At 48.5% G+C, this 25,863-nt stretch overlaps 1 protein-coding gene across 1 annotated transcript in view; it reads right to left on the reverse strand.

The window, feature by feature from the left end:
• Positions 1-1,337: 1,337 nt before the first annotated feature.
• Positions 1,338-25,863, reverse strand: part of CSPG4 (chondroitin sulfate proteoglycan 4) — a 94,969-nt gene continuing 70,443 nt past the window's right edge. Inside the window, exons 4-10 of the mRNA XM_027861127.1 lie at positions 24,416-24,898; positions 22,858-23,034; positions 15,204-15,402; positions 13,899-14,033; positions 12,841-13,007; positions 5,671-5,854; positions 1,338-4,598 (exon numbers count right to left, since the gene is read on the reverse strand). Coding sequence (XP_027716928.1) covers positions 2,674-4,598; positions 5,671-5,854; positions 12,841-13,007; positions 13,899-14,033; positions 15,204-15,402; positions 22,858-23,034; positions 24,416-24,898 — 3,270 coding nt within the window. The 3' untranslated portion in view covers positions 1,338-2,673. The remainder of the gene's footprint in view (positions 4,599-5,670; positions 5,855-12,840; positions 13,008-13,898; positions 14,034-15,203; positions 15,403-22,857; positions 23,035-24,415; positions 24,899-25,863) is intronic.

A 25,863-nucleotide genomic window follows, 5' to 3' on the forward strand; every position in this document is an offset into this window, starting at 1 on the left:
CCTAGAAACAGACTGCTGTCATTGCCGCTAGTTACCGTCCTATAAGGCAGCGGAGAAGGGTGGACCAGCTTTTGAAAGCTCCCTCTGAGCTGCACCAGTTGTGCCAATGATGGCATGAGAGCCATTTCACCCCTGTGAGCCTCTGTGTCCTCATCTGTGAAATGGGCCAATAACACCTTTAGTGCCTTCCTCAGAGCTATGGCGGGGTTCCAATGAGATCGTGCACAAAAAGTACTTTGCTGGAGGGTCAGTTAGCATTTTATCTTCATATAATATTCCATTTGGGCAGAGAAGATTGAAGTCTCCTTCCTTTTCTCCTCCGGTGTCATTACTAGATCCGAAGGCAGAAGACCCAGGATCAAATTTTAGCTCAATCACTTATCAGCTGCGTCACCTGGGGCAAGTCAATTTTCCTCATTGGGTCTCAGTTTTCTGGTCTGTGAAATGGGGATAATAATGCTGGTACCACCAGCCTCACAGAGTTATCTTGAATCTCAAAGGTTAAAACCTTGGACTTAGGACCTGAGGGATGTTTGCTCTCTTGGGTTTGTTTGCTGGCAAGGGCTACTCAAAGGCTGTGTGGTGAAGTGAGAAGCACCATGGATTAGGAATCAAATGACCTGGATTTAATGCTCTCCTGGATGTTCCCTTTTACACCCTATGTTTGCTCTCCTGGCTGCTTCCCAAGCAAGGCAGTCCATCTTTTGCCTCTGAGCGTTTTTTCTGGCTGTCTCCCCTCCTGGTCTTTGCCTCCCGGTGGCTTCCCTGACTTCCTTCAGGTCCAACATAAAACCCTACCTTCCTGAGGAAGTCTCTCTGAACCCCTCTTAATTCTAGTCCCTTCACTGGTGGGATTCCTCTTTTTACATGTTAGTGATCTAGAGGCAGCTATATGGCACAGTGGGTAGAGCTTGGAGTCAAGTTCAAATCCTGCCTCAGAAGTATGCTAATTGTATGACCCTGGGCAAGTCACTGAGCCTCAGTTTCCTCATCTTTAAAATAGGGATAATGATAGTACTTCCCTCACAGGGTTGTGGTGAGGATCTATGTAAAGTGATGTTATTATTACTCCCTAGGCCAGGAACACTGGCTTTTGAGTCAAAGGACCTAGGTTCCAATCCCAGTCTGCCACCCATGTGACTGGGCAAGTATCTCTCTTCTGGATACTGGATAAAGTGAGGAAGCTGGCCTTCCTAGCACTAAGCCCATGATTCTCCGCTGCCTGTGTTGGGCCCAATCATCCTCCATTAAAGAACCCCAGCACTGACCAGGGCATCCGTGGCACCTCCCCCTGCCCGCTTCCCACTGCGGAAATAAAGGCAGCTTGGACACCAAGATGTTGAGAACCAACCAAAGCACCATTTATGGAGGCCCCAGAGAATTCCCACGCGCTCCATGGAACACAAACGTATGAGAGTCCAGCTGGGGCTGGCCAGCGGCTTTGAGTCCCTGGCTTCTCCATGGGCTCAGTCCTTGGTCCCCTGCAGAATGAGGTCTTTCTGATGGCATCTCCCCAGGACCTCAGTGCCAGGCACTTGGTCTGTTATCTGGCTGGCTCAGCTGCTTGGAGACCCCAGAGAGCTGGCAAGCTGAGCCCCTGCTCTCATGTTCTGGGGCAGTTGCTTCCAGACCCGGGCCCTAGAGCTGGGATCCTGGTGCTTCTGCTGGTCCAGAAGGCCAGCTTCCCCAGGCTGTTTGCAAGCTCTCAACCTGGTCCACTTTAGTAATGTGTTAAATAGATTTTTGTGCAATATCCCTTAAATAAATGTGGATACCCTTCCCCAGGGATCTCCCTTCCCTCCCACGAACCCTGAATATATTATCTTACTGACTGGGTGGCCACTGCTGGAGAGGACGAGTCATCTCTCCTCTCTCTCCCTGACCCCACCAGCCCCACTATGAGGGAGAAGACCTTGGCTCCTGGCTGCCACCATTCTTGGACTCTGAGGGGAAGCCTCTTCCCAGAAACCCCAAAGTGGGCCACATAGGGAAGGTGTTTTCCCCATTGCAGATTAAGGGAGGGCCTGTTTTGGGGGGTGTGGGGGGAGGAGGGGAGTCTTGAGGTGAGGACTCCTGAAGTATAATCCCATCTATCTAATCTCCACCCTAGCCAAGGCTCTCTAACAGGGGAGAGCCTTCTCTCTTTGCCCTTTCCTTGAGAGGGGGACGTGTCTTACCCAAGGTCATGCCAGGAACTGGAGATAGGAGAAGAGTCCCTCTTCCCACTGCTCTCCCCATAAGGCCATCCTGCCTCCTAACTGTTCCAATTGGGGTCCCAGCAGAAGGGCCAGCTTTATTTCCCTAGTTCAATTTTCCATCCCTGCCCCCACCTTCTCTTTTTATTACTAAACCTTCTTAGTTCTCCAGGCATGGCGGCATGGGGAAGGGGAAGATCCTTGACCCTCATTCCTGACCCTTTTGGGTCTTTGTTCCACCCCTAGGCCTTTCATCTTTCTCCCACAATTTACTGGGTTTCTCTTTCTCATCAGATGGGCCAGCGATGGAGTTGACCACCTTGGTCATCCCGAGAAACCCAGCGAGAAGAAGGAATGAGAAGGGCTAGAATGGACAAGAGGAAGGAAGGAAAATGGAAGTGGGAGGTAGAAGTGGGAGCCTGGGACCCCGAGAAGGGAAGAGAATTGTCTGTCAGAGCTGTTCCTGGTGGGCAGGGGTTCAGACCCAGTACTGGCCATTCTTTAGGGCAGGGTTGGATGTCCGGCAGAACTGCAGCAGCTCTGGGTCCTGCTGGCCCCTGGCCTCAGGCCCTCTGCCAGGCACCGAGGTCAGTGGGATGGTCTGACTGGGGTCGGTCTTGCGAAAGGTCTCGGCATCACTGGCCATGCCATTGCGAGGCTTGGCCGACAGACCTTGGACGTTGTGCTTCCCTGTCTTGTTGCGTTTGCGGAGGTAGAAGAGCAGGGGCAGGATGAGGGCCAGCAGGAGCAGGATAAGGCAAATGGGAATAATAATGCTAAACATGTTGGCTTCGATGAAGCCCAGGAAGGTGCCCCCTTCTGCAGGGGTGGCACTGGTTGGTGTTGCTTGGCTCTGCCCGCTGGTGGGGGCCACTCCGGCCTCCCTGATGTTGGGGGTGGGCCTCTCAGGCCCCTTGGGCCCTGTTACCGTCCGGGAGGAGCTGTCCTCTCCACGGGAGCCCCCGTTGGTTTCGGAAGAGCCAGGAGAGATGAGCAGAGTCACACCGTAGGGCCGGGATGCGTTGTAAGGCTCTGACACGTAGTCAAGAGAAGCCACGGCTGGGGGCACACCCCTGGCCGAGAGCTCAAAGGTGATGCTGTCATGCAGTATTGGTGGATCCCTACCCTCTGGCTTGCTCAGTTCCAGCCCGATCAACCCCTCTTTGAGGTCCTCCTGGGTGAACAATTCTACTGGCTGGGCCTGAGGCTCCTGGTCCCTCTCCTTGGAGATCCGCACTATTTGGCCTCTCCGTGGTCCCTGGAGGATCTGGAACTGGGGCACGCTCTGCGTCTGGTTGGCCAGCTCCCCAGCATCCAGGATGGCCGTATCCAGACGAAGGGTGGTACCCTGGGGCCACGGTTCACCAGCCTGTGCCCGCACCAATGCCCGGACAGTCACGTTCACCATTACTGATGCGTTGGCGCCACGGGCGACTGAGAGAAGGTGGAACTGATCAGAGGCCGAGGTGAAGTTGGTGAAGGAAAAAGCCACTTCCCCTTGCTCCACTTGCTTCTGGCTAAAGCTTGTCCTGGGCTGCCTGTTGACCAGCACGTGCCCATGTTGGGGCGTATGGGTGATGGAATACGTGGCATCTGGCTCTTCTTGGTCAGATATCACAAAAAGGTGCTGCTGGGTCAGTGGGGCCCAATTCAAGCCCTGGGGAATCTCTAGTGGTGATCGGGTCCGTACCTCAATGGAGGATGGCAGGACGTCCACGGACAGGGAGGTATCCACGGGTGGACTTGCCCCATCAGAGATGCTGAGCTGGAAGATACCCAGGGTGCTGCTGCTGTTGGCTGTGAAGATCAGCCTTCCGGCATCCACGTCGGCCTGGGTGAACCGAGTCACGGGGGAAGGCTGGCTGCCCATCAGCAGGAGGTAGCCATTGTAGGGTGCCCTCCTCACTTGGTACTCAATCTCTTCAGGGGAAGAGTCTGGATCCACGGCACTTAGTTGAGCCCTGGATAGGGGAGCATGTGTACCCCGAATGATCTGTAGAGGTCTGGAAGCCTGGGGCTGGGGTGGTTTCTCGTTGACATCCCGCACAGTGATTTGGAAAATCTCAGAGATCACAGGTCCACGCTCTGCCGTGGGGGGCTGAGCGGAATCTTGTTGCCCAGCCTGGATGGAGGCTTGGAAATGGAAGCCATCTCTCTGGGTCCCTGAGCCCCTGTGGATGTAGGCCAGCTGCCCTCTGGCCAGGTCAGACTGCAGGAAGTAAGGCTGGCCACCGCTCAGGTGTTTGCTGCCCACCCACAGCTCCCCATGGGCTGGCAGCTCTGTGACTAGGAAGACGATGTCATGGGCGGGCCGATCTGAGGCTGGGATGCTGGCCAGGAGGTTGGCGGCGTCCAGGGAGGCCCGGGTGATCTCTGCCCTCTGACCCTCTGGGACCCAGAGACCTAGGAAAAAAGGGAAAAAGCCCAGAGTAAGTCAGGGCTGTTCTGGATCCCTGGAGGGTGGGGAGCAGGGGAAGAAGCTGAAGATAAGGACTGAAAAGAGGAGGAAGTGTATCCCAGATATGTGATGAAAGAGTGAAAGAATTCATTCATTCAAGCAGTGGATGGTAAACTGAAGATATTGAGCTCAGTTCAAGCCTTTTCTGATTCCCTTAGCTGTTAGTGCCCCCCCCCCAATTATCTAGTATTTATTTTGTGTATTTCAGGCTGCTTCATTTTTGCTTTGGAATCCCCAGAGACCAGCATATAGTGAGTGGCAGCCCAATTGTTATTGGCTGAATAACTTCTTGTTTGAAGGGCAGTCCCTGCCCATGTCACCACTTGGAGGGTAGGAACCCTGTTTCCCCTAACAGAGTCGGGGAGGAGGGGCTACCTAAGAGTGAGAAAAGTGGATCTCCTCCCCGCACCAAAGACTCTGTGAGGGCAGAGATCAAACACTCTGCCCTTCACACCAGGAGTTCCCTGAGGATCCCCATCTTTGTGAGCTTTTAAAGCATACTCAAGGGTACAGCCTGTCAGACTGGGAGCTCCTTGAGATGAGGGAAGGGTCTTTCCTGGGAGCTCTCTGAGGAGAGAGACTGCCTTTTCTCTTTCCCAGTGGGTATTCCATGAGCCATTCTGATGGGCTAGAAGTTGGTCACTTCTATTTGGTTTGGGAGCAGAATTTTCCCTACCAGGTTTTGGGACTGTCAATTTGAATGAGAGGAGGAGAGAGGGAAGTTTCTGGTAGCCACAGAATTTCTACCCTTGCTTCTCCCTACAGTGTACCTGAGTCAGAGAACAAGAGTGCAGAGAGCATCATGGGACAGTGGTCGCTCCCCACCTCATCTCCCACTTAGCTCCATGTCAGGCTGCTCAATGTCCCCTCTGCTTGAATCTTTTAGGTTCTTTGACTTTCCAAGGCTTTGAGAGAAGCCACTGGGCTGCCCACCAGCTAATACACCATCTTCCCTGAGGCTTCTCCACTTTACCCAAACTGGCATCAGTTCCCTTCAAACCCACAAAGAACTTTCACCTTCATTCTTCCAGAGGCGACTGGGACGCTGGGAACAGGAGACCTCAAAGGACACGGTAATGGAAAGGCTGATGGCAACATCTCGGGCAGGGGGTGAGGACACTCGGAGGCCCAGAGTGTCCTGGGCCAGCCAGAAGGGTTCCAAAGGCATCTCATGTTCATAAAGGATCTCTCCTGCATCCACCTAGAAGAGGAAAATCATTTTGGATCTGTGATTGGCAGGCAGGTGGGACATGAGGTGTCTGAGATTGGAGGGAAGGGGGTACCCTCCTCAAACTGAGAAATGAAGAGGTTACGGTTTCTGTGTTCCCTCATCAGACTGTAGGCTTCTAAAGTTGAGATGGTATCCCCCTCAGAAGCTAAGCTACTCAAGGACAAGGGGTCTGTCTCCCAGTTCAGATGCGGGGCTAAGGGAAAGAGGCTATGTCTCTTTAATTAGAATGAGAGTTTCCCAGAGTATGGATGCCTTTCCTTTCTCCGTTTACCTCTCCAATGCCCAGGACAGAGATCTGCAACAAGTAACATTATTGGCTCTCCAATGCAAATTAGTTTGTCAGATCCTTCTCTGAAGGGTTTGGTGGAGAGAAGGGAAGTCCAGAGCACTTGATGCTGTCCAGACAAGGTAGGGCTGGGGAGGAGGATTTGAGGAGCCTGGGAGGGGTTAGGGAATCCAACTAGTGTGCTACTGGGCAAACACTCAAGTTAGCATTCTAATCTTATATCATCCTAGTGCCAAGCACAGAGTAAATGCTTAATAAATGCTTGTTGACTGATCAAGTAACTCTTTAGCTCCTGCACTCGGCTAAAAAAAGTTTAGGCAATCTTTGACTACATTAAGAAAGACAGCATGTCTAGGTCTAGGTTGGTAATAAGGTTCACTTCCTGGTCAGATGACATGTGGAGCACGGTGGACACCACATTTTAGGAAGGTCACTGACAAACAGGAGCCCATGGGAGGAAGATAACCCAACCAAAATGGTGAGAGGACTAGCGACCATGGCATCCAAGGTCCTAGGGAAGAGACGAACTGGGGAGATTGTGGTGGGAAAGTGATTGATGCAGAAGCACGCCACTCCTTGTTTATAAAAATATATGAAATAATACTTCTCTGTGGTCTAAAAAGCCCTTTCTAGACTTGGGTTTCAGGGGAGAAAACTCTTTGGAAAGGAAGGTGATAGGTTGAGGACAAAAAGGTCTTATGTAAGGGAGTTAGCTAAAGAGGGTAACCCAAATTTAGAACAAGGAATAACTCTTTGACTTAATATTGTCTTTCCCACTCCTGAAGGGATTGGCTGTTGACCCATCCAAAGGCTATCTCTAGTTCTTTATTCCTAGAAGGAATTCCCTGAAGACCCACTCATAGGAAGTGTCTTCTATTCCCTTAGAAGGGAAGGGCCCTTTTCTGTTCCAAAGATATTGCCCTTGGGAGGAGTCCAGTTGATTCCTTAAGGGGAGTGGTCCAGAAAAGAATGGCATGGTGACTTATTGCTAAACTGGAATGTTTTTATATATTATGATTTTCTTCTTCAAGGTTTTTATGGTACCTTAAATTTTCTTGGAACAGAGACATATTGGAGGGCATGGGAGAACTATTTTGTATGTCCATCTAAGCCAGAAATGGTTTGGTTAGTAGATTAATATTAAGTTTAACAAAATTGTTTCTGGCAGACATGCCCGAAATATAGAGTACAGTATGAATGTTTTTATTATTTGACACTTATGTCTTCAATATTTGAAAGACTGTCACGTGAAAGAGGGAATAGGTTTGTTCTGCTGGGTCCTGGAAAGTAGAATAAGAGAGGATAGGTAGATTGATGTTGCTGAAAGATGAATTTTGTCTCAGTATAAGGGGAAAACTCCCTAATTATTATAGTTGTCCACTGTTGTGGACATTGTCCATCACTAGAGGTCTGGCTTTTCCACTAGGGTTAGGCTGACTCCTTGTTGGGAATAGGAGGTCTGTCCTTTTCAGGAAGGGGAAGATGACATCAGAGAAGTTTCTACCCTAGAGACTCTGCTATTGTAGGCTATATTTTCTTGTAAATAAATACCCCAAGCTCAGAGCTGCAGGTGTAGTCAGAGGGGAAGTTATTTGAGGGGCCCCTGGGGAAAGTGGGAATTATGCCAATAAAATTCCTTTTCCCATCTCTTTTCCTAGGGTCCCAGGAACCCTGGGGAAATCTTCCAATTCTCAGGTGACAAAGTTGATAACAATGGTTGCTAAGGCAGCTCTGCTGAAAATTTCATGAGGAGGAGGGAGGAGGGTGAAAAGGAGGAGAAGCCAGAGATATAGTTGGTGACCCTGAAGGCCTGGAAAAGATCTAATAAAATAGATAAAGAAGAAGGAAGTTGGGCTTGTTTAGCTTGGAGAAGAGAAGATTATGGCGGGGAAGGGATAGCTCTGGTCAACAAGTAGAAGAGGGAGAGAGGGAGGGAATAAGCATTTATAGAGTACCTACTGTGTGCTAGGCACTGTGCTAAGCACTTTTTTTTAAATACAAATATCTCATTTGGAAGAGGGATTAGACTTATTCTATTTGACTCCAGACTGAAGAGGCAGAAGCAGGAGCAAGGGGTGGATGGAAATTGCAAAGAGGCCAACTGAGGCTCGATTGAGAACCTGCTAGCAATTAGAACTGTCCAAAAGGGGAATGTGTCTTCCCTGTGTCAATTATTTCTATTTACCCTGTAGCTAGCTTACTATTTGTTTGTATGTTGTCTCCTCCATTAGACTGTAAGCTCCTTGAGGGCACGGACTGGTTTTTATTTTTGTGTGTGCCACTTTTTGTATCCTCAGCACTCAGCATAGTGTCTGGCACATAGTAGGCACTTAATAAATGCTGACTAAAGCACAGTGCCTGGCACAGAGTAGGCACTTAGTAAATGCTGACTGACTGGCTGGTGGGTTACCCCTCCTTGGTGTTGAGGAGGCTGGATAATCAAATGTTGGGTGCCTAACTGTGTGGATCCCCTTCATGGATGGCTGGACTAGATGGACTTAAAAACCTCTGACCTAATAATAACTGGCCTGTCCATAGGTGGTAAAGTTTAGAGAGCATTTCACATTTGTGTTCTTGCTGATTCTTCACAAGAGCCCTGTGAGGTAGGTACTACAAATATGGCCCCCATTTTACAGATGAAGAAACAGAGGCTTAGAGATGGTTAAGTGGCTCCTCTGAGTCTATTTAGTGTTCAGGGTCTATTAAGTGCCAGAGGCTGGATTTGAAGCCAGTTTCAACACATTTTCCATTCTACTACAGCCATTCAGGGTAGATGTGTCTGCCCCACTTCGGGCCTTAGGGTTGACCTTGTGTTAACTAGGAAGCGTGGAACAAGTCAATACATTAAATTGAAGTGTAACCTGGAATAATAACATTAGCTAGTATTTATGTTGCACTCTCAGGTTTGCAAAGCAGTTTACAACTATGTCTTACTATATCCTAGCAACAACCTGGGGAGTTAATAATAGCCGTAGTAGCAGCAGCAGCAACAGTAGCAGAAGCAGTAGTAGTAGTAATAGTAGCAGCAGCTAATATTTATAATATACTATGTGTTGGGCACTATCAAAGTGCTTTACAATTATTATCTCATTTGATCCTTACAACAACCCTGGAAGGTAAGTGCTGTTATTATCCCCATTTTACAGATGAGGAAACTGAGGCAAAGAGAGACTAAATAATTAGACCACCTTCTTGAAGAAGCTAGTTAGGGTCTGAGGATAAATTCCAACTCAAGTCTTTATGACTCCAGGTCCAAAACTCTATCCACTGCACTACCTGCTGCCTCTTCTATAATAATCTGTTTGTTTCGTGGGTGGCTTCATTTATCAGTACAGCTTCTCCATAAGACATAATAAATCTGAATGTCACAGATCTGTGTGACTAGCTCTCATCTCCTGATTATCTGTCATCTGAGAACTCAAGGACAGAAGCCTAATGAATGAATTGACTAATAGCTTTTCCTCATCTTAAAAGACAATAATAGCCTTTCCTGGAGTCCCCTAGTGAGCAACATTCAGGATCTCTTAAGGGTAAGCAGGCTTTACAATGGTCAGAACACTGCTTTTAGCAACACATAGAAACTGTGTGACTCTATTTTCACATCTGTAAAATAGGGACAATAATTTCTTCACTACTTAGCTCACAGGGTTGTTTGTTAGGAAAACTGCTTTGTCAATCTTAAAGTCCCCAAATTCAAGTCACAATGAGCTTAATGGACTTTCTAGTAATGCCGAGATTTTTCAACAAATCATTGAGTTAGTAAACTGGGATTGTACTAACCTTCCTCAGGTGGTGGTGTAGAGGCTAGAACATTGGGCCTAAAGTCAGGAAGACCTGAGTTCAAACCCAACCTCTATCACAAACTGTGCGACCCTAGGCAAGTCATTTAACTTCATTTTGCCTCAATTTCCCCAACTGTAAAATGGGAATAATAATAGCACCTATCTCCCAGGGTTGTGGTGAAGATCAAATGAGATAATATTTTGGAGGAAAAAGTACTTAGCACAGTGCCTGGCAAATACTAGGTGCCATCTAAATGCTTATTCCATTCTCCATCCAAAAAAAAAAACCAATGGTGTGTTTCATTAATGGATGACTGCTAGCCAGCTTATACTCAGTAAGCATTTATTAAGTGCTTACTATTAATTAGGGGCACATTAGTTCAGCCTGAAGAGTGGTTGTGAGCCTGGCAAAATAAAAGAGTGGGCATACATTGACTCTCATTCCCAAGGATAATTATGGTTTAAAAAAATGCAAATAGCCTTTGCTGGGTCTTTTACCATTGTAAGTAAATAAAAGAGTAAATAAATAAAGCTTTTGTTTGTTTGTGTTAGGCCACAGGGTTAAGGGACCTGCCCAGCTAGTTAGCATCTAGTGTCTGAGGTCAGATTTGAACTGAGGTCCTCTTGACTCTAAGGCAGTGCTCTATCCACTATGCCACCTAGCTACCCCAAGTTATTAGCTTTTGAAGAGAAACATGGGGAAGAGATTGGTCAGAAGCGTTTCCTGAACACCTGGAAGAGCAGTACGGTCTTGGAGCAGGTTTGTTTGGAGCTTTGGTTGTGTCTTTTAGAGGAAGTAGTGGACATGCCCAGTTATAGCTTTGAGAGGATTTGAGGATGTTTTCTGAGGCATGAAGGGTAACACTTCATCATAACTCTTTATATCTTGTCTTTTGGGAGGGAGTGATCAGCTTTCCCAACCATGCCAACATCAGCCCACCTGAGCCCCAGGGATGGCCTATCTAGAATTCTCAGACATTTGATTATACATTGCCTTGTGACATTCTTCCTTGAGCATAGATCTGCCTCATGATATCTAGCCTAAGCATAGGTCTGATCACATCACTGCGATGTAACACTAGTTAGACTCTGGGGGCTTGGATCCAGCTGTGAAAAGGGATTGGACCTCAGGTATATGGTCCAGGGAAGCCATGGGGTTCAAGATATGAATTCCTGAACCTCATATTTCTTGGGGAGTCAGTCAGTCAATAAACATTTATTAAGCATTTACTAGGTGCTAGGCACCGTGCTAAGTGTGGAGGATACAAAGAGAGGATGCCAATTACTAGGTACATATAAGATATATAGAGAGGAAATTGAAGGGAGAACCCTTGGGGTGAGCTTGGATGGGGGAACCAGGAAAGGCCTCCTGGAGAAGGGGGAATTTGAGCTGAGTCTTGAAGGAAGCTAAGAGGTGGAGGTGAGGCAGGAGAACATCGCAGGCAGGGGGGACACAGCAAAAAGGCACGGAATCTTCATGGAGGGTGGGAGAGTCAGCAGGAAGGCCAGGGCCACTGAATCGAAGAGTAAATGTAAGAAGATGGAAAGATGGAAAGGTGGAAAGGAGTTGGGCTGGAAAAAGCCTTAGATGCCAAGAGGAGGACTTTACATTTGATCCTGGAGCTAACAGAAAGTTATTGGAATTCATTGAGTCTGTGTGTGTGTGAGAGAGAGAGAGAGAGAAAGTGTGTGTGTGTGTGTGTGTGTGTGTGTGTGAGAGAGAGAGAGAGAGAGAGAGAGAGAAAGGAAAGAGAGAGGGAGAGGAGGAGAATGAGAGGGAGAGGAGGGGAGACAGAGACAGAGAGATTGTGCTTTAGAAACATCACCATGACAGCCGAGTGGAAGGTGGAAGATGGGTCAGTGTGACAAGGTACCTGAGCCAGGAAGCCCAACCAACAGACTTTTACCATAGTCTAAGAGTGAGGTAATGAGGATGTGTACCTGGATGGAGAGTGAGCAGAGAGAAGGGGGAGGAAATTTGGATGTTCAATGACAAGACTCCACGAGAGCTTGGCTCTGTGGGATGAATGTGGGGGAGGAGCCAAGGGTGGTACTGAGGCTGCGAGCCAGATAATCCCTGGGCACAGGGCTGTGGGGTTGGCAGGGAAACACTTTCTGGGCATCACCATCCCAGAATGCAACTTTCTGTAGGAGGATGGGCCGTTCCTGCTCACTGCTAGCTTCAGAGTCGCCTTGCCAGCTACCCCAGGTTTGGGAGCTCCTGGACTCACTCATCTAGAGCGAAAGTGAGAGGGAGCTTTTGGGCAGCACCAGCCTCTCGGAGAGAAAAGAGGCTGCCAGAGCTAGAGGAATGGTTGGGAACAATGATGCAGGAAAATAAAAGACCTGGACTTTGAATTCTGCTGTTATAGCAAGTTATATTAATCCATTTTGTTGGTTTTACACATGTTGTTCAGTCATTTCAGTGTATCTGACTTTGTGACCCCATCTGGGGTTTTCTTGGCAAAGAAACTGGAGGGGTTTGCCGTTTCCTTCTCCAGCTCATTTTACAGATGAGGAAACTGAGGGAGATGGGGTTAAGTGACTTGCCCAGGGTCACATAGCTAGTGTTTGAGGCCAAATCTGAATTCATGAAAGTGAGTCTTTCTGACTCCAGATCAGGCACTCTATTCATTTTTTTCACCTAGCTTTCCCATGTTGCACATAGTTGGTGTTTAATAAATGGTTGTTGGGTGAAGGAGTGGGTGTTCTGTAGGGTGTGCAGAGTTGCAGATATGGCCAGGGCTATGTGTCCGCGTATACACATGTGGATATGACAGACTCGAGGCTGTTCTCTGTTGGCTTTCTGGGCCTGGACAAAGACAGAAAATCTCCGGCATTGAGGCTGTGGGGGTAGGGATGAGCCCAGGAGCGGATTCTATGCTTACCTCTGCCTGCGTGAAGTTCCTCAGGGCATCCCCACTGCTCCCCAGCCGAGAGTGGGCCAGCCGCCCCAGCCGAGGGCCTTGCTCCATTAGGTAAAACAGGTGTTGGGGGTCTGTATCTTCATTGGTGGTCACTTTCAGGTTTTGATTGGTGATGGTCTGGAAGGTTCCTGTGAGAAGGCAATGTGGGAGCCCATCATTCTGGGTGGTTATAGGATCATAAATTTAGGGCTGGAAGGGAACTTAGAAGTCACCAGGTCCAAACTCCGCATTTTACAGATGACAAAACTGAGGCACAGAGAGTATTTTGCCCAAGGTCACAGAAGTAGTAAGTGACAGAACTAGGATTTTTGAACTAAGGTGTTCAGTGGTGTCCAGTCATATCTGATTCTTCATGACCCCATTTGGGGTTTTCTTTTTTTTTTTTTAATTTTTAGGCAATCGAGGTTAAGTGACTTGCCCAGGGTCACACAGTTAGTGTCAAGTGTTTGGTCAGAGGCCGGATTTGAACTCAAGTCCTCCTGACTTCAGGGCCAGTGCTCTATCCATGGGGTTTTCTTGGCAGAGATACTGGAGTGGTTGGCCATTTCCTACTCCAGCTCATTTTACAGATGAGGAAACTGAGGCAAATAGGGTTAAATGATTTGCCCAGGGTCACACAACTAGTAAATGTCTGAGGCCAGTGGAATCTACTGTGCCACCTAGTTGCCCTCTGAACCTTGACTTTAAACCTTGACCTTGAACCAAGGACCCCTGATTCTAAATGCAGTGAGATTCCAGTGTTTCATACTGACAACCTGCCCAGGGACTGTTTGGTAGCTAGAAGCTAAAGGGTAGCCAGGGCTCGTGGGCAGACTGCTGCTGCTGCTGTGGCTGCTCTGAATCTGACTGGCTGAGGTCGAGGGGTTTCTTTGTTCTCCTCAGCTGGCAAGAAGAGTAAGCACAAACCTAATCCATCACTTTGCCGGGCTCAGCAGCACCATTCTGACAGGCTAACAGCCCCAGTAAAGACAACAGTCAGAGAGTAAATAAATGGACCATTCGTTCTAAAGCAGACCCACCTGGACAGATGGTCAGGGCTTGGTTGCTTTCCACAGTGATTTGTCGCAATTTTAGAGCCTTCACAGAGAAGAAGTGTCCTGGGGAGACATTATCTCCATCGGAGAGGTTGAAATGGAATCCACCATCCAGGGGCCCTGGAGAATGACAGAAGGAGGTGCCATGAATGTGGCCTTGACGTCTCGCTGTTCCCTAGAGATGGACCACTTTGGGGTTGAGGGAGCCCTGTATTTATGAGTGGTAGAGGTGGGATGTTGGGTGCTAAGGGATGGTACCCAACGTGCCCTCAGGTACACATCAGATCCTTTTGGATGGAAAGTTGGAGTTGCAGTGGGGCTGGGGGAAAGGTGGGGGAGTTTAGACGTGGGTGGAAGGAGTAGTAGGCAGGGAGTCAGGTAGCCTGTGTTCTAGTTCTGACTATAGGTTGTTGGGCATGTCACTTCACTTTTCTGAGACTCCATTTCCTTAAGTAGAGATAACTGTCTTCTCCACCTACTCCATGAAGATGGGGGTGGGAGGGAGAGAAGACAGGACTGGGAGGGGCTAATCATTATACCACCAGGTGTATAACTCTCCCCACCCCTCCTCACCCCCCAGGAACTACTCCTGAGTATGTGCTGAATTCCCTTATTGGAATGTAGGCTCCTTGCCAGGGTTGGTTGTGGACATCTGGAATCCCTGCTACTGGGGAGGCTGAGGCTGGTGGATTGATTGAGCTCAGGAGTTCTGAGCTGCAGTTGGGCTAAAGGTGATCAGGTATATATGCTAAGTCTGGCACCAATATGGCAAGTCCTCAGGATTAGGGGCTACCAAGCTGCCTTAAGAGAGGCAAACCTGCTCAGGTCAAAAACAACAGGTCAAAGCTTCTGTAAAAAATTAGCGGTGGGATTGAGCCTAGGGATGGCTGCTGTATTTTCAGCGAGAACTAGATAGGGAGACCCAGTGTGAAAAGAAAGAAAGAAAGGGGGAAAGGAAGAAAGAAAGGAAGAAAGGAAGGAAAAAAGAGAAAGAAAAAGAGGAAGGAAGGAAGAAAGAAAGAAGGGAAGGAAGAAGGGAAGGAAGAGAGAGAAAGAGGAAGGAAGGACGGATGAAAGAAGAAAAAGAATATAAGCTCCATGAGGGCAGAGACTGTCTTATTTGCTTTGATGTGTATCCCCAGTATGTAAACACAGTGCCTGGCACATAGTATGTGCTTTTATATCTGTCTGTACATCTATCTCTTTGTCTGCATATCCATCTCTCTCTCTCTCTCTCTCTCTCTCTGTGTCTGTCAGTCTGTTTTTCTGTTGATCTATACATCTACTAACCTTCATGGACAAACTGAACAAGCCCATTATTGATCTGGGCCTGAGTGAACTGCTGGATCTCTGTCCTGGGTGACAGCCTGAGCACCATCTTCCCATTGGTTGGCGGCTCGATGGAGAAGACCAGATCTTCAGGTGAGGAGTCAGCATCGTCTCCTTTTAGGATATCAGGGGTGATCTGGGCTGTGGCTCCTTCCCACATCTGTAAGCACATCTCAACAGTTAGCCCACCCTCATTTAGGAGAGCTAGGACTGTACCTAACAGGTGGTGGGAGGTCCTCGCTGGGGGCCTTCTTTGATGGGAGGAAGGACACCGGAGTTGCTGCTTAACATCTTATTTACATGGGGACCAGAGCTGCCTTTTTTATATGGTCACTGACCCCCCTTCCCCATCCCTCTCCCCAACCTCCAGTGACTCCCCACTAATAAAATGATTGAGTCAGAATGCCTCAGCTCATCATTCAAAACCTTCCATGATCTGGCCCACGGCACAGGGGTAAAAATCAAGGACTTGAGTTTGAATCCTGATTTTGACACTTAGTATCTATTTGTCCTTGGATGAGCCAGCCATTCCCCTCTGGGCCTCAGTTTCCTCACTTGTGAAATGAAGGGGAGGAAGAAATGACCTTAAAGCACCTTCTAGCTTTGATCTGGTGGTCACTCCACCTCTCCATTCTTAACACCCTTAGCTCTCCAGTCAGGGCTGGCTCCTCCCTGCCCTCTGTACACACCAGGCTCATTTCTGCCTCTGAGCCTTTGCCAATGCTGTTTCCTGTTTAGTATGCCATCCTTTCTTCCATCTGTGCTCTATCCATCCTCCAAAGCTCAAGACCCACCTCCTCCGGGAAACATTCCAGCCCAAATTGATTTTTCCCTCCTCTGAAAGATCTTGTAGCACTCCCCATTGGCCACAATACTCAGGATTTGATCACACACTGCCTGAGATCATTCTTTCCTGCATACAGATCTGCCTTATTATCTTTCCGAAGTATCAGTCTGATCTCTCCTCTGTTCAAAGTCCTTCAATGGCTCCCCATTTCTCACTAATAACATTTAACTCCCACAGTCTGATATTCAAGGCCCTTCTCAAATCTTATCTCATAATGCCATTTGTCTCAATCAATCAATAAACATTTATTAAGCACCTACTATGCATCAGGAACTGTGCTAAGCACTGGGATACAAAAAGAGGTAAAAGACAGTCCTATCCACAGGTTCTGTATGATACAGTGGAAAGAACTCTACATTTAGGGTTAAAAGAACTGGGTCAAATCCCGCCTCTATTACATACTCAGATCTTTCTGACTTCAGGTCCACCACTTTATCTACTGTGCCAATTAGCTGCCACCCTTAGCAATTCCTGCCCTGCCCCTCCCCAAAGCTAGGTTCTTCCGCCAAGAAATTACTTTGTATTTCTTTTGAATATATTATGTATCTCCTGACACATACAGAGGCTTATGTCAGCTCCTTAGGTATTGTTCAGCCTTTGTACATATTCATCACCTTCCCCAATGTCCAAGCACATAGTAGGTGCTTAATAAATGCCTGTTGATTGATTTCTGATGAAATGACTAATTGTGTGATAATATTGAAGGATCAGAGCTTAAAGACATCCTAGAAATTATTAAATCTAATTTTCCCTTATAAATGAAGGAGTTGAGGCGCATCGAGGTCACAGAGCTAAGCCAAGGTCATGTGGGTAGTAGAATAAGGCCCTTGGGATGTCCAACTTCCTGTATGTGAAACTCTGTGCTGGAGGAGGTAGTTGTTAGAGGACTTTCCAAGTTTGAAATTCTATGACTTAAAAAGACTTAAAGTTTAAAAACAGATTTTTTTTTAAACGGCTATCGGAGGCAGGTAACTGAGTGAAATATAGAATTATGGAAATAGATGTAATATATTCATATCTAAATTTAAAAAAAAAAAAGAAGAAAGGAGCAGAGAATGTGAACTGAGGCCCAGAGAGGAAGGTGGACAGTGTGTGTGTGTGTGTGTGTGTGTGAGAGAGAGAGAGAGAAAGAAAGAAAGTATGTGTTCCTGGCTGTGACCACCCCAGAGGAGCTGAGACTTCAATACATACACCTAGGTGAAAGCTAAAAGGAAGAGAGAGAGAGAGCTGGCCCCTTCCCCGCCTCCTCCCAGGCGCCAAGCTGGGGCCTGTCAGTCACCGGAGCTTCCCTGGGGACCAATGTGACTGGCAGCTCCAGTTCCTCCATGTTACTGACACCTGTCCTCCAGGAACTGGGTTTGTGTGTCTGCCCCCCTCCTCCTTGCCCTTCCTAGCCTCTGCGTCCTCAGCCTCGGAGGGCGTTCCCCAGAACCAGACATGGTCTTACCCATGGGCAGAGCAGCCTGAGGAAGGTGATCCCAGGAGGCTTGGGAAGGCCCCATTGCCTGTCTCCTCCCCCTTGCCACCCCCACTCCCCCATCCCTCCTCTCCCTGCAGGTGGACAGCTGAGATCTCTTTCCCAGGAGCCAGAGCCTTTCACTCCCCAGGGAGAGCTCAGACTTAGAATGTGCACAACTATTGGCTAGGGAACGCAGGGATGGAGTCCCACCCAGTGGGCAGGAGTAGGCCCCTGGGGAGAGTAGAGAAGAGCTCCAGGGAAGGGTAATGAGCGCAGGCCTACGGGCTAGTTTGGGGGGAGAGGGAGTGGGTGTGGGAAGGGGCACCCGGGAGGTAGGGAAAGTGCTGTGAAAGTGTGTGTGTGGGGGTGGGGTGGGGGGGCTAGGCTAATTCTGCTGCTCTCACAGCTCTGCCCCAGGAGGTTCTATCTGCCCAAGGCAGCCTGAGACTGCAGAAAAGCAGAATAAGCCTAGGCCAGGAGCTGTCTGAGCCTCCACTTCTCTGTGGCGGTTCCTTCTCTCCCAAAGAGCCAGTCTTCAGAGTGGCCCACCTGGCCATGTGGGTGTGAGGACAAGAGCCCTGCATCAGGAAGACCATCTGGCTTATATTTTGCCATTACCCAAGGGACCTGAGGCTAGGCAGGAGTTCTGGCCCGCCTGTGTCCTGGGCCCCCTTGGCAGGCAGGCTAGGGAAGCCGAGTTCCCCTTCCCAGAGTCAGGCTTTTAAATGATTGGAGGAAATGCTGAATTTCAGTTAGAAGTGAGTGAAAATAATGTCATTTCTTTCCCATTCAAATTCACAAACCCCTGGTCTAAGTGATCTTTAAAATCCTAGCTAGTTCTCAATCCTGTGATGGCACAGAAGGAAAAAACCCTAGGATAATAATGATAATAATAACAAGAACAACAGCAACAATAGTGAACATTTTTACGGCTTACCGTGTGCCAGGCACCGCACTAAGTGCTTGACAAATATTACCTCATTTGATCTTCACAACAACCCCGGGAGGTAGGTGCTATTATCCCAGTTAAACTGAGGCAAACTGATGTGCCCAGGGTCACACAGCCCAATGTCTGTGACCTGGTTCAAGCTCAGGTCTTCCCGATTTCAGGCCTGGTGCTCTAACCACTGCACCCCAAGATCATAGATTTAGAGTTGGAAGGAGCCTTAGAGGACAGCAATTCAACTCTTTCATTTTACAGATAAAGAAACTGAGGCACAGGGCCATTAAATGACTTGCCCGGGGTCACACGGCTAATCGGCGTCTGAGCTGGGGTCTGAAGCTAGGTCTTCCTGACTCCAAGACCAAATGTCCTCTACACTAAGTGTCTGAAGCCCGGTTCTGCTTTCTTGGTACCTGAAGTACAATCAGGACTGGTTCATTTGCTGGCCTGGGAGTTTTGAATTCCTTCCTCCCTCCCTCTTTCCTTCTTTTCTTCCTTCTTTCTTTCCTTCCTTCCTTGCTTAGTGCTGGCTAATTGTATTCTGGCACATAGTAATCACATAATAAGCACTCATTGATTGACGGAAGATGATGATACCTCTAGAATCTTTCTCCTGGGTTCATAGGAGACCATAGGTACAGGACTGAAAAGGAATCTCAGAGACCATGGGGTCCAAGCTCCTCGTTTTACAGATGAGGAAACTGAGGCTCATCACGGTGAAGTAAGTTGTCCAAAGTAACATAAGTAGTAAGCGACAAAGACAGGATTTGAACCTAGATCTCAGATCTGCAGAACTGTGAGAGTGCCAGTGATCTTTGTGTTCAGAGGCAGTTAGTGTAATACAATGGAAAGAGAGGTTGCTGTGCTGAAAGGACCTAAGAGGGCCCTGAATCCACCCCTTAATTTTACAGGTGGGGAAATGGAGGCAGAGAAAGGCTAAGTGACTGGACTGCTGTTACACAGTTAGCAAAATGTCTGAAGGAGCATTTCAACTCAGGTCTTCCTGATCCTAAGCCCAGCCCTCTATCTACTGCCCCACCTCTAGCAGTGGTAGTAGTAGCAGTAGTAGTAGTAGTAGTAGTAGTAGGAGTAGGAGTAGGAGTAGGAGTAGGAGTAGGAGTAGTAGTAGTAGTAGTAGCAGTAGTAGTAGTAGCAGCAGAAGCAATAGTAGTGGTAGTAGTAGCAGTGGTGGTGGTAGTAGTGGTAGTAGCAGTAACAACAATGATGATGATGTAACATTCATATAGTACTTTTAGGATTGCAAAACATTACATGTATCATCTCATTTGATGCTCACAATAACTCCTTGAGGCATAAGGGGTATTATTATACCCATTTTACAGATGAGAAAACCAAGGCACAGAAAGGTTAAGTGACTTGCCCTGAGTCACACAGCAAGTAAGTATCAGAAGTGAAATTCAAACTCAGGTCTTCCCGACTCTATGCACTCTACCCTCCAGCTTCCAACTGAACTTCTCTGGGCTCCCGTATTCTCATCTGTTAAATGAGGCAGCTGGACTAGATGGCGTTGGGGGTCCCTTACAGATTTAGTTTGGGATCTGGGGGTCCTATAATCCTGGGGTCCTATGACCTTGTTTAATTTCCCTGGCGTCAGTTTCTCTATAAAATGAGGGTAAGGAAAGCCTGGCTGACAGAGCTGAAGGATAAGGGGCTCCATGGACTGTGACAGGGGCCTGGGGTAGTGGGGGTGGTGGGTGGGGGAAGGGGGTGCTGGTTACCCTTCCCCCTCTCCTCCATCATTGCTGGAGGTGGGAAGGGGAGGTGCTTCTCCGCTCTAAGGGTTCCTCTGACATATGTGCTGAGCCTGCCACCTTGTGGCCACACTGAGGTATTACCTGTCCTCTGCTCTTACAGAGAGGGTGGTGCTGGGTGCGTTTGGCCCTCAGCCTTTGCCCTGCCCCAGCTAGCACACCTGATTTCTTGTTCCCTTCCTGGGCCAAGGCATTCAGGGAAAGGAAGTTTCTGCCGTAGAAACTCAAGGGCACTCTCTCATCTTCTCTGTATTTGTACCTCTAGCACCCAGCCTGGTGCCTGGCACATAGTAGGTGTTTAATAAATGCTTTTTGGTGGATTTATTGGCTTCCTCCCCACTGTAGGTGATCATCCAGACATTTTTTTCCTCTCTACCCCTCAGAGACATTCTGCACTTCAGGCATGGCAAAAAAATCTGGGTGCCATCCTGACTTAGGTTTCCTGCCTAAGTCTACCCCTAAGAGACTTTGGAAGAAAATGACTCATTTCTCTTGGAGTCAAGTAGGGAAGTTCACTGGGCAGGTTCTCTAGAGACCTGAATTCCACTTCTGGTTTTGTCATTGGCCTACTCTGTGAATCTGCCAGGTCTCATCATCTCTGCAGACCTGTTTTCTCAGCTGTAAAATGATCAGGACAATGGCTTCTCTGAGTATCTCAGCATTGCTCCATGGAAGCGATGGGAAAATGGGTTGGCAAGTGAAGAGCAGGACATCAGGACAGAGCACTACTATTCTTTTTTAATTTTATTTATTTTGCTTTTTTTTTGGTGAGGCAATCAGGGTTAAGTGACTTGCCCAGGGTCACACAGCTAGTAAGTGTCAAGTGCCTGAAACCGGATTTAAACTCAGGTCCTCCTGACTCCAAGACTGGAGCTCCATCCACTGTACCACCTAGCTGACCCTATTCTCATTATTATTATCTCATTCCTCTCATCTTTTCAATGGAGTTTGGATAGAAACAGTCTCAGGACAAGTTGCTCTTCTGTAGTTTATGAAAATTGATATAACCGAATGTTCTGTGGCCTCTGGCACCAAGGGATAAGATAACCACCTTTTGTAACTGAACAAAGGTATGCTGGGATGAAAGGTTACCTTCTGTGGCTTCATGGGAGACATTTTAGGCTGACAATAACATGTGTATATCACACTTTACAATGATCATCTCATTTGATCCTTGTACCAATCCCACAAAGGAGATGCTATTATCATCCTCATTTTACAGATGAATAAACTGAAGCTATGAACAGTTAATGACTTGCCCAGGGTCATACACCAGTGCACCAGTATCTGAGGCAGGATTCACACTCAGGACTCTTGACTCCAAGCTCTTTATCTACTACACCACTTAGCTCCCAGCTAGAACTCTAGCAGCAGGCAAGATGACGGGGATGATGTGTCCTAACCTTGCCCCATTCCCACGTGACTTTATTTCCATTATTTTGTCTTCTCCAGGACCCTCTACCTTTCTCCCTCTATCCCATATTACTAGCCTTCACTTATTTTCCCCTACAGGCAAACTGGACTATTCTCCACAGCCCCAGAATACCCCCTGTACTTACCCACCTTTGCTCATTCATTTCCCCTACCTAGAATGAAATCCTACCTTAACCTAACTCAAATGCCACCTCTTCTATGAAGCCATCTCTGATTTTCCCCCCACCCCCTACCCAATGGACTAACTCTTCAGATCTCATGGTAGATTTTGTTTTGTACCATTCTAATGGAATGGATGGAAAGGCATTTACTATGTGCTGAGCACTAAGCCCTGGGGATACAAACAGAAACTGGAGCCAATCCATGTGCTCAAGGTCACATTCTAATTGGGAGAGACAATACATAAAGGAGGGGTCAAGTTCATGTTCAGCTCACGGAAGATGGAAAGGCCAGGTAGGATTCAGATTTTGGCAGGGAAAATTGCAGGGTGGATGGCAAGGCCCTGAGGACCTTGGGGAGCAGTAGCAGGGTGTATAGTCCCCAGCCAAGAGGAGAGTAGGTCCAAGGGTCAGAGTGGAACAGAGGACTTATCATGTAATAGTGTGCATTATAGTTCTCTGTGTCTGTGTCTCGTCACTACTAGACTGTGAGCACCAGGAGGGCAGGGATCATAATGGACCTAAGCTTTGTACCTCACCTGGTGCCTTGAATAGCGCTCTGCTCACAGTAGGTACTTAATAAATGTTTGGAGAATGAATAAGTGAAAGGTGAGAGGACCCTGCTACTGAGCCCTAGGGGAATCCTGCCTCTAGAGTCTCTTAACAGTCCCTGAGAGTCAATCATGTGTAGGAGAGGGTGGGGTTTCTTTCCTGGGAGTCTCAGCTTTGGTCTCTATCAAAGTGACACACTGTTGACTCTGTCATTGACTCCGTGAATGACTATTAGCTGCTTGGTTTAGGATGGCCCTTCACAGAGCTGCCGCTAAACTTCACAGTGTAAGTAGGAGTGCTTTCTGCCTGAAAGCTGCCATCCTGCTCCCCCCACGTCTGACCTTTTCCTCGAGGCACACGGGAGGGTAGCTGGGAAGGATTCTGGGAGAACCTTGAGTACTGGCTACTATAGCTTTCTCAGCTCTTCTGGGACCCCCGGGGAGGCCTTACCTGTACACCGGTGTTGATGGTGAGAGCTGGGACTTGGTCATTGACGGGCAGGACAGTGACGCCAAAGGGCACGGGCTCGCTTTGACGGTCAATCTCAGAGGCATTGGCCATAAGGATGAAACTGTCGGCCAGGGTCTCACTGCCATCGTGGACATAATGGATCAGCTGCTGCTCCACCTTTAGAGGGGAGAGAGATGGGCACACAGACAGGGGTCAGAGCCCAGCCTCGCCTGCCTTCTCCTGTGAGGGCCTGACACCTCAGGACCCTTCTGGCTCCTTTCCCACACCCTGCATTTGGTCAGGCATGACTTTAGCTCCTTTGGGAATCCCTGGCCCACTCCTCAAGTCCAGTCATTGTCTCTGGCTGGGTGCAGCCCCAAATCCAGCCAACCCTGTCCTGTTGGGAGTGGTTGCTCATCACCTTCTCATGAATTACCTTTCTACTCCTTCACGACCACTTCTTTCCCCCCTTTTTCTCAGAGGAGATTCCTCCCAGCACAGTGGGCTAGTGAAATTTTGTTACCTTGTCATTCAAGGCCCCCTACAACCTGGCCTCATTCTACCTCTCCAGCCTCATTTTCCTTTCCCTCCCATCAAAAATCTTCTGTTCCATCCAGGCTGGTCTGCTCACTATCTTTCGCTCATACTTTCCCTCCCCTCCTTCTCCTTTCCTCTCCCTTCTGCCTGGCCCAACCTAAACCATCCTTCAAGGCCCAGCTCAGTCTCACCTCCTCCAGGAAGCCTCCTCTGATCATCCCAACCTACTCTGACCTCTCCCTCCTCCGACTCTTACCGCTCACTCCCTATGCCCACTTAGCATATCCTTTCCTGTCCTATTAGTAATCCTTCCAGATGTGACTCCTGTCTCCCCAACCAGACTGGAACTACCGCAAGAACAGAGACCTAGTCTATGCCTCTTCTTGTCTCACCAGCAGTACAGCCTGGCCCAGGATGATCTCGACATTCAAGGCCTCTGGGAGTCTTGTAACACTCTGCCTTTCCAGACGTCTCTCACATGACTCCCTTTGCACTCTAAGCTTCAGCCCAACTTGGTAACTTTTTGCTCCCCAAATATGTCTAGGGCTGTCCTGCTCCTGAGCTTTTGCTCTTCCTGTCTAGATCTAGACTAGACTCTCTCTCTCCCCTTTAAAACCCAGCTCAGACGCCGCTTCTTCTAGGAGGTCTTCTCTGATTGTCCCATCAGCAGTGAGCCTCCCCCTCCCAATTTTGTTTTTACTTCTCTTTAAGGCATTTGTCATACAGCTTTGTACTATAGCTGTTCATGTTGGTGTTTTATCTCTCTGCTAGAATGTAAGCTCCCTAACGGAAAGGACCCCATCTTATCTAAACTTTTCATTTCTAGCCTGCGCACAGTAGGGTCTCAGTCCATATCTGCTGCTGCTGCTGCTCAGTACTGCTTTATTGATTGGTTCATTAGGGATCCCTCTATTTCCCACTCTGGGGGGTCACCTGGGTATTGCAGGAACATCAGAGAGGCCTCTGTCCCCTGCCCTTTCCTACTGGGGAAGGGGTCTCCCTTTCTTGCTGGGGATGATACCTCTCTCCATGTGAAAGTGCTGAGGTTTCCGTCTTGGGGTGTCTCTCCTCTCTTGATGCTCCCATGCTGGGGTGGCTCCAGGACCAGGAACTCTAGGCCAGACACTGTGGGGAAGTAGGGTCCAGTGACCCTAAGCACTGGAGGGGCCAGGGTATGGGCACCACCCTCAGGCACACTGAAGTTCCGGGTCTCCAGAGGGATGGTGACAGGCAGCACCTGCAGCTCAACCTGGACTCCTTCTAGGGTGGTCCCCACACTGGAAACCACATCCAGGACAAAGTGGTCAGTCCAGCCCTCCGCCTGCGAGTGGAAGTACATGACCTCGCCCTCATTCACGTTCTCCTGAGTGAAGCTGTGGACAGGGTCCAGGATGGGCGGCTCATTAGCTGAGGCTCCCTGAGAGATGGTCACTAGGTAGCCGGCTCTTGGAGGGTCAGTCACCTTGTAGACAATCTCTGCAGCAGGTACATCTTCCTGGGCCACCTGTGGGGAATGGGGTGACAATAAGGGACGGTTGATGATTGGAAGGAGTACAGGGAAAAATGGAGTATTTAATAGGAAGGAGGAGGAGCTGCCACCATTGCTCTCTCTTCTCCTGTACCCTCCTTCCTTCCTTCCCTTCGTCTTTCCTTCCCTTCTTCCTCCTTCTTCCTTCCTTTCTTCCTTCCTTTTTTCCTTCCCTCCTTCCTTCCTTCTTTTCTTTCCTTCTTCTTTCCTTCCCTCCCTCCTTCCTTCCCTCCTTCTTTCCTTCCTTCCTTCCTTCCTTCTTTCTTTCCTTCCTTCCTGCCTTCCTTGATTTCTAAGGCTAGTGGACACACCTGGGGGTTCCATCTTAAGACACAAGGGGGTGCCCTTCCTCTTCTCAGACTGTGTCTGGAAATGAGACTGTCCTTTTTATCTACACAAAAGACTCTTTCTTGGGATAAGGAGCCTTGGAAGCTTGGTGCAGGTGCCCATTCACCCACTGCCACCAGTCCTGAGAAGGCCTTGGCCAGCTTTGCTTGTAAATTCTGGGCTCACTCCAACAGAGAGAGGGAGCTGCCTCCCCACTGTCCGGTATCCATCCTCTGACCATCACCCCTCCCGCTCCCAGTTGCACTCATCTCCTCCATGCCCCAACTTCTGCTCTCTACAGGAAAAGAGGATTAGGGTTGGACTGGACCTCTGAGTCCATCATTTCAAGCTCTCCCATCTTACAGATGAGGAAACTGAAGTCCAGAAGTCAGTTGCCCAAGGTCACAGAGAAAGTTGGTACCAAATTCAGGACTTGAAACTGTGTTTTCTGTATGTGAGGAGATTTCTGCTCTGAGAAAGAGGGTTACCTCAGAGCCCTCTTCACTACTGTTCAGCCCTCCAGTCCTTAGTTTACCACAGACATGAATGCATGGCTTGTGTGTGTGTGTGTGTGTGTGTGTGAGTGTGTGTGTGTGAGAGAGAGAGAGACAGAG

Source organism: Vombatus ursinus, unplaced genomic scaffold, assembly GCF_900497805.2.
Source record: "Vombatus ursinus unplaced genomic scaffold, bare-nosed wombat genome assembly UNPS02000749.1, whole genome shotgun sequence".
Lineage (NCBI taxonomy): Eukaryota > Metazoa > Chordata > Mammalia > Diprotodontia > Vombatidae > Vombatus > Vombatus ursinus.